This window comes from Trypanosoma equiperdum (genome assembly GCF_001457755.1).
Source record: "Trypanosoma equiperdum strain OVI genome assembly, contig: ctg_1231, whole genome shotgun sequence".
NCBI classification, from domain to species: Eukaryota; Euglenozoa; class Kinetoplastea; order Trypanosomatida; family Trypanosomatidae; genus Trypanosoma; species Trypanosoma equiperdum.
In genome coordinates this window covers 29,218-37,520 of record NW_027123207.1, presented here as the reverse complement: position 1 = coordinate 37,520, position 8,303 = coordinate 29,218, and the positions used below count along the sequence as shown (strand labels likewise).

Sequence of the window (8,303 nt, the reverse complement as noted above, 5' to 3'; positions counted from 1 at the left end):
GGGGGGGGGAGGGGAAGAAATAGAAGACGGAGGAAAAGTGTAAAAGTTGGGAAAGGAATGTTGGATTTACATGTGTCCTTTTTTTTTGTTTCTCTGCTGTTCCTCTCACCAAGGGTCTTAACTGCTTGGAAACCTTCTTATTTTCTTCGTTATATGCTCAGGCGCAGGTCATGTGGGTCCTTCTGCTTCCCTTTTCTTTAGGATCATCACGCCCTCGCTTCAAACCCTTCAGTAATGGACACTTCCTTTCAGTATGACTGTTCCCATCTCTTCTTGTTGTTTTCGTGTCGTTATTTTCCTTTCCTCTCAAATACCTACGCTTTGGTACTTTGCAACACCTGTGTCTCCGTTACAACGTTCGCTTTTCAACATACGAAACCACTGTGTAAAGTAGTGTGGTTGACCAGGGGATGTACGTGGGTCCTTGGGAGGAGTACCGCCTCATGAAGGCCATGGAGGAGTTGTGTTGGCTTAGAAATCATGTCCAGGCGGACTCGATGGTACTTCCTTTACCATGTGATCCGGTTTCCACTCCTGGAAGTAGTCATCACCTCCGTCCCAGTTTAGAAACGGCTGGAGGATCCAGTCCGGCGCGAAGGCGGTTAGCCGATTCTGCCAATGGCAACTTGCCAGGTTGTGGCAACAGCAGCGACAAGGTGAGGTCACCATCACGTGGAAGTGAGAACCGCGTCGGAGGTGGCCTTCCCGTTGCTTATGGTGGGAACTCGGTTCTCATGAAAACTGGAACGAATCAGCTGAACGCAGTACCCGGTCATTCGATCTTCAAGACACTGGGAGAGTTCCGTACCTCTTCATCTCCAATGTGCGAGAGGCTTGTTATTGAAGACCCAGGTACTGCCAGAGGACATGCCCAACCGAAATGTTGTGTGGATTCCGGTAGGCAACCTCTTGACGCACGGCAATCTGTAGAGGATAATTGTGTCCCCAGCACCACTTTTGAGCAGACTGTACATGTGGAATTGGGTACAGGAGTTATACTAAGGAAGTTGAGGAAAAAGAAAACAGTGTCGCCCTCACCACTCACAAGTAGCGAGTTCAGTTTATTGGATTCGGTGGAGGGCATCACGACCCAAAAAAGGTTAAACATGCTGAGAGAATTAGGGCTCGCCCCGCCTCTAGACACAAGGAGTAAGTACGTGCTGGCAAAGCAAAAGTTACCCCCAAGCAGTAGCTCAAACAAGGAAAAGGAGAAGGCTAAAATCGAAGAAATTCAGGAACAGATTGAACGGCGCCTCCGCCTGCAGATGTTGTACAGCGCTGGCAGAGACAGTGCGTCGCCTTTTCCCTACGGCAGCGCGGAGGCGGCTTTAGAGAATTCTACAGGGAGTGCGAGTGTTGAGTGCCGTGAATTGGGCGCAGCACAAACCACCCCGCACGTACCGTGGGACCTTCCAAATGTTGTGTCAATTAGTTCATTAGCGCAGGGCACCACAAGCACACCTCAATTCGTGGCAAGCACTGAAAATAGGTTACACCAGGCCGCTGGTGTCAATGCTGAACCGCAGCGACTGCCTCTCTTGACACACCCGGGTGTTGCGAATATGCCAGCGAGCTCACTTCCATTGAGAGAGGGTAGTGAAAGGGTTGTTAGCACGGGCTTCACAGCCGAAATGTGCCCACAAACGAAAAATATTGAGGTCAGAAGGCAATCAAGTGTGCGTACCCCACCACTATTGGGTGCTGGAATGCATAATCCGAGCGTTTCAGGGGGGATGCAGCCACAGTCGTTGGACACCCCCGCCGTGACCAGACAGGTGGAAGCAGAACAGTTTGATGATGATATGGTTGGTGACCTGATCAATTGGGCGGAACAGTTGGACCCTGATAGCATTGTTTGAGTCCACAGTGGCGACAAAACTATTGCTCTGCTCGTAATGATTTTTTTTTGCTGTTGTTGATGATGGAAACATGCTGCAAACAAGGGGATAAACGCCGACGGGCATGTGTTCATTCTTATTGGAGGAGAGGAGAATGGGGAAAGGCGGAGACAGAAATGATCTGTTAAAAATATTGTATCATACTATTATTATTTTTAAAACGTGCACAACGGCCCGCCCGCCCTACGAGGACACAATGTTCACATTGAATGGGACGATGTATAGCACATTAGACGTGCGGTATTTGCGGTGTGTTGCTTTACTTGTGTGACACAAAAATGTTTTTCCGTACTTAGTTTGTTGTTTTGTTTGATTATTTGTTTGTTTTTCCTTCTTTGCGATATAGCTTTTTCATCTGTGCCAGTATTGATGCAGCTTTCTCTTCATTTCCTTCCTTTGCGCGTGGGTTTGAAAGTTTCATCTTCGCTCACTTTAACGCAGGAGTGGGTGTATTTCTTTCCTCCCTTACATGAGTGAGATGGCACCAATACGGTACCGTCAGCACACAAATATCACCTAACATATGTTTAAACGCCATATACATGAAGTGGGGGGTGGTACCAGAATGGTGAACTGGTTGAAAGGGAGGAAGGGGCACGAAATGCTGAGAAATATTTGGGAGGGGAAGAGGGAGGGAAATGGAATTAAACAATGTGATATTCTGGGTCTGCGCACTGTACAATGAGATGCTAGCAATGGTAGCTTTTTTTATATATTATTTCCTTCCCCCCTTTACGTGTTCTTCACAACGATGCTTGTGTGTACGTGTGCTGCTGCATAAGCACTTACCGTCCTTCGGTCACCTCTTTCTTTCTTTCGTGTGGGTGTGGGTGTGTATTGCTGCTCTTTTTATCCCTGTAGAGCGTGCCTTTTTAATTTCTCCTTTGATTTCTCATTTAGTGGTAGCGTGGTTTCTCCCGTGTGTACCCACGCGAAGGGGGGAGAAACGGAAGGGGAAGGAGGAAGGAGCAAAACCGCAGCAAATTAGTGGTTAGGGGTTATCCAGTAGGGAAGGGTGGGGGTTGGGGAAAACGAGAAGAACGCCAATAAAACGAAGAAACGGGAAAGTAAAAGCAGTCGTTACCGAAGCGTTTCGGAATCTGGAAAAGGGGGTATAAATTGGTCTTTGAGGGCTGCAGTTAGCTGTTGTTATATATATATACATATATGTATATTGGTTGCGTCTCGTAATGAGTTCATGGGAATCGTGTGAGGATGGTAACCTCGTTCGCACTGGTGAAATCGTTCTGTTCGTGCAAAATGAGACCCGTTACCACGAAGGTGATGGCAATTTGAACTATGACGAAGGCAAATTAACGCTTTCTACGGATAATATTTTTTTTCAGCCTAAGGGAGCAGGTCCAATTTTTCTAAGGATTCCCCTTGGTAACATTGACAGTCCAAGCGGTGGCCCAACCGTCGTGGCTCAGTCAGATGGGCGCAGTCCGAAGTTACACATCCCTCTCACAGAAAGCGGGCAAAAAGCGGTATTTTCTTTTAAAGTAGGCAACATCAAAGAGTTTTGTGAGACTCTTCGTGATGTGCTGCAGCAAAAATTGTTACTGCTCCGACACAGTGAAATGTTGACGGAACCACTGCCATCTATTACAGGCGTTGTCCAGGGGTCGAGTAAAGCAACACGTGATGACAGTAGCGCAGCGCCAGCAAACGAGACCCTTTTAGCCTTTACGGACAAGGCTGGGATCGCGGGTCTCATGCGGGCATCAGCGGAAAAGACGGCACAAGGGGAAACGTTACGTGACATTGATGATGTCATGCGTAATGCCTCCTCCCTTGTGGCATCCATTCGAAATCTGCAGCAAAAGCAGCAAAATATCGCTGGCACGACGAAGGCTGAAGATAACATGACAATTGAGAGCATCGAAGCAACGCTTGGCCTGGGTGCTACAGTGCGGGCATCGGGAGCCGGCTGGGGGCTTGTGAGTGCGCATGCGGGGTTTCACAAGGAACTTGCCTGGGAAATACATTCATGGATAACACACGAGAAAAACCATCATGTGTTCGGGTCGATGCCACTGATCCCGCTCATCGAGCTCTTCTCCTTGTATAACAAGGCTCGTGGCGAGTGCGATTTGGTATCAACAAATGATGTGCTGCACGCATGTCGCGCGCTCGACCAACAGGAATATGCGCAATACACACTAAAGCGTCTCTCATCGGGTCGTTACGCTCTGCAACGCAAGGACCCCTCTATTGTACTGAAGAAGTTAGAACACATTCTTGGGCCTCGCTTATGCAACGAGAAGGAATCAGGAAAATTCACCACGTCAGCAGATTCTTCTCCTATTCACAACGGAAGGGATGGCGGGGTGACACAGCCGGTGACCCAAACGGCAGTATTTCCAGAATCTTCTTCTATGCTGAAAGGCGTCAACGAAGTGACGTTTGCGTCTGTTTTGCATGTTACATGTTCGGTATCCATGGATCTTCTGGAGGAATTGGAATTGCAAGGTTACCTTTGCAGATCAGGTGGTGAGTTTGGTTGCTTTACGTTCCATTGGAATATATTTGTCTTTTAATTCAGAAGGATCTGTAGCGGGGATATGTGACTGGAGCACCTTCGCTGTGCATTGTGGGCTCTGCTTCTAATATTCTCCCCGTGAGTGGGTCGAGTTGCTTGAACTTATTTTCAGCCTATTAGTCGGCGAACAATTGATCCCCGCCTTGGCTTGATAGTTGCTGCTGATTTTAAGTTGCTTTGAATTCTTGTGGAGTGGGCGGGGTACCAATTGCATCGTCATCCCCATTTACGACTTGCAAAGCAACTTTCCAATGATTTGTGTGAATCTACTCACGAGAATAAGAGAAAACAACTACTGTTGTCACCTCCATGTCACTGAATCTTCCTTCACTTACACGCAAAGTGCAATTTCTACCTTCTTAATGCACATGTTCACTACATCTGTCTTGTATGGCAGCCACCGTCGGGGTAGAAAGAGGTAAGTAAGGGGGAAAAGAGGAATATTGATATTGTTTTCAAGCTTTTTCACCTGAAAGCGTCGCATGCGGGTCGATGTAGAAGCCGTCTTTGAAAAAATACGCCCCGCGCTGGAGGTTGCAGAGGTAGGCGCGTGGAGTAAGACCGATATCACGACGTTCATGTCACTGGTAAGCGGGTTCTGTGACATTCAACGCCAGCAACTGCGCGCTCGTCGTGGCAAGCGGCGCGATGGACATGACTGTGAACAAAATGTCGATAAAGAAGGCGGTTGCGAAGATGGCTGTGGCGTTAGGGGAGAGGATGGAGACAAGGAGGATGAAGCCTCCCTTGAGGCTGACAGTGTTGTGGTGTTGGAGATTCGCCGCTCCCTCACCAAATTGCGTCACTACCTTCAGAAGCGGATTCCGTACGGCAGCATTTCCGAACCGGTTGTACCCCCGGCGCCGACGTCTCCTCAGGAGGGGGAAAACAGCTGTGGAGGTAGAGGGGCTTATAAAGCGCTGCAAAGTAGCAAACCCGTGGAGCCGCCCGTTTGCGCAGTAGACGCTTTTCTGTATCTCGAGGAGGACATTGATGCACTTGCAGATCAGGGCCATATATCACGGGAATATTGTCGCTCATGTGGGTCGGTGGACATCGGCCTCTGCCAATTTATTACCCACTCTTTCTCGCTTGAGCAGCTGATATTTCTTTCCTGTTTTCTACTACCTTCCTTTGGTGATACCTCCTATTGCCTAACATCCGACAACTTCTGGCGACCTCGCCACAAAAACTGTCACACTGTGGCTGCCGCCTTTTCCTGTGAGCACGTTGTTGAAGTGGGTTCACGACTGGGGATCGTACCTATGTCTTGTTACTTTGCCTCAGAGCAGCAACGCTTGCTCAACACCCGAAGGGTGACGGCGATTGAACTTGATAAAGAGTTGGTAGCGCTTCAGCAAGAGGTTTTCCAGAAATTCGCCAAGGGGCCCACTGCGGTTCACCTCAACCTTGTTCACAGTGATTGTTTTGAGGGTGAAGGATTGGAGGCCCTCCGATCCGCAGATATTATTATTTTGCATAATATCTTTGAGTATTTTACGGCGAGCGCAGAGGAACATCTTCGTTCGTGGAAGCGCCTTCGCGCTGCTGTGGTCCGTAGTGGTCAGTTGCTGGTGAGTTGCCCACCTTTACAAGAAACTTTAGCTGCCTTCTCCGAGGACTGTGTGCGAAAAGTCTTCATAAATGAACAAGATAAAGCTGATTTCGTCCATGTCCATCAAAGTAACTCAAATGCGGGTAGGATTTCTCGCAAGCGATGTCGACAGCCGCCGCAGGAGCATTCGTTCACGTTGGATCAGTGGTGGCGCTCGTGGGTCAAAGAAATTGATGTGGAACACATTCGTCGGTCGTTCCTCACCGCACAGAGGTTTTGTGAGGAAGACCACCCATGTGATTCTTCCTATGGAGACGCTGATGACGAGCTGGTGAAGGAACTGAAGGATATGAGAGTATACATGGTCCAATGAGTCCAGGTTAATTGGTCCCGCTAGGATGTTGCCGCACGGATCGACCCGGAGGTCCGAGGTATTTTATTGTTTGCTTCCCCCTATGCGTCTGGTGAGTTTATTTGTGACAAATATTGTACTCCCGCTCTCCCTCATCTCCCCCTTTATCTATACGGTAAGCGTTAATCAATCGACTAATCGGCCTAGTTGCGGTCCCACCATTTCTCAGGTAGTCTATGAGAAAGTGTTCTTGTATGCGTGTATATGGGTGAGTACGTCTGCTTCGTTCCGCCAGCTGAAAGAAAATCACTGCTTCTTAAATCCATCGATGTGTTTTTTTTTTTGTTTGCTCGGATACAACGCGAAATAACCACATCCTCGGATGAAATAGCAAAGGACCTGGAGAAGATAGGCCCGTCAGCAATGGCAATCTGGGCATGTATTGCACGCTCCGGTTTGGTCGTTTCGAAGATTATAGCATGTTCCGGACTTAGCTACTTCATATCTCACTTTTTCTCTTGGACTGAGAAGAGCGTAGGGGGGTTTGCGGATGTTTCGCTCATGATTTTCCTTCCCTCCCTCACCTTTGTGAGCATTACCAAATTTGAAAATGCAGAACGTGCTTACATGTTTCTTTGGGCAGCGATATTTGCCTGTGTGCCTCGAATATTGGCCCTGGCATCTGCTACACTACTCAGGTGTGCTTACCCAACCAGGTGGCACGGCCTAGTTATGCTGAGCTGCGTCCTGCAGAACAGTTTCACATTTGGTCTCGGAACACTTTTTATGCTCAAGGGGATTCCATGGTTCACTAATGAAGTAGGAGAGGAGGCGATTGCATTTTTTCTTTGTTACAGCACCGTCAACTTTCTGGTTTGCTGGCTTACCGCAGAGTTGATTGTGAGGCCTTACGCGAAGGCACCTGTAGCTGTTCTGTCTGCGTGCGCTCAGGAAAAAGCAGAGGGTTGTGAGAGAGAAATGTCGTGTCGAGAGGAGGAGAACAGATGCGGGATTGTGAAGGATACCGCCACCTCCGATAATCGGCTTCGGACAACGCGGGAAACGGGTGCAACGCCTCCACTCTACGCGCCTAAAGGGGAACCAACCCGTGTGTCTGCCAATGAAGCAGGAGAGCAGTGCGCCCCGACCAGCGGCGGAGGGTCGGATGATGTGATTCACAACAGTGCGTCCTCTTCATGTTTTTCCGTCAAAACGCTCAAACTGGTGCTGGGCGTTATTAGAAAACCGTTGATTGTCACCACTGTTATTGCCATTATTGTCAGCATGACACCAATTCGAAGGGTTCTACACGTCCCAGTTCTGGGAACGACGTTGGTTGGGGGCATGAAGTTGGTGGCTTACGGAACCCTGCCGCTTCATTTTCTTCTGCTGGGCTACGAAGCTGGACGCACGTGGAAGGTACATGCGACTACGGCTTCTGAGAGGGCAGACGCAGCGCAGGGAGATTCTAGAGATGGCCATGGTGAAGTCTCTGGTTGGGAGACTTCGGCGGGGCGGCGAGATAGCGATGATACACAGATAAAGACTTTTGTGCTAGCTTTCGCTTTGGCCTTCAATGCACACGTCGTAGTACCTCTGTTGTGCTTCCTCATTATATTAGCATTCAAAACGTACGATCTCATACCAACATCTAAGAGTTTCCTTCTCGCCATTTTTGTTGGTTCGTGTGCTCCTTCTGCCATTGATCCCTTCCTTATTTGCTCCAACAACGCCTTGCTGCCGCTTGCTTACTCAAAGATTATGCATGTAATGGTTCTCAGCGGTGGTTTAACTACATTTGCGTGGCTTTCGGTTTATTTGTGCGTCTTGGAGGAATAAACAGGAGAGGTCAAGTGAAGAAGCGTTTTTGTCTCATACATGCATACACGAGCACCGCAGGCACAGCCGCCATTGGTGATAAGGGGGGCCGTTGTTATGCTTTGCCACAGAGCAAAT

At 48.8% G+C, this 8,303-nt stretch overlaps 4 protein-coding genes across 4 annotated transcripts; all 4 read left to right on the top strand.

Moving 5' to 3' along the window:
* Positions 1-410: 410 nt before the first annotated feature.
* Positions 411-1,859, top strand: TEOVI_000805600 (uncharacterized protein; the record flags this gene model as incomplete). Its single annotated transcript, XM_067220793.1, has 1 exon — positions 411-1,859. The coding sequence occupies one exon, from the start codon at positions 411-413 to the stop codon at positions 1,857-1,859; it is 1,449 nt and encodes a 482-aa protein (XP_067076894.1).
* A 1,229-nt stretch (positions 1,860-3,088) lies between these two features.
* TEOVI_000805500 (EAP30/Vps36 family, putative) lies at positions 3,089-4,438 on the top strand (the record flags this gene model as incomplete). The annotated part of the gene is made up of 1 exon (XM_067220792.1): positions 3,089-4,438. One exon carries the CDS (start codon positions 3,089-3,091, stop codon positions 4,436-4,438), a length of 1,350 nt encoding a protein of 449 aa, XP_067076893.1.
* Positions 4,439-4,922: 484 nt separating this feature from the next.
* Positions 4,923-6,368, top strand: TEOVI_000805400 (uncharacterized protein; the record flags this gene model as incomplete). The annotated part of the gene is made up of 1 exon (XM_067220791.1): positions 4,923-6,368. The coding sequence occupies one exon, from the start codon at positions 4,923-4,925 to the stop codon at positions 6,366-6,368; it is 1,446 nt and encodes a 481-aa protein (XP_067076892.1).
* Positions 6,369-6,770: 402 nt separating this feature from the next.
* TEOVI_000805300 (transporter, putative) lies at positions 6,771-8,186 on the top strand (the record flags this gene model as incomplete). Its single annotated transcript, XM_067220790.1, has 1 exon — positions 6,771-8,186. The coding sequence occupies one exon, from the start codon at positions 6,771-6,773 to the stop codon at positions 8,184-8,186; it is 1,416 nt and encodes a 471-aa protein (XP_067076891.1).
* Positions 8,187-8,303: the final 117 nt, after the last annotated feature.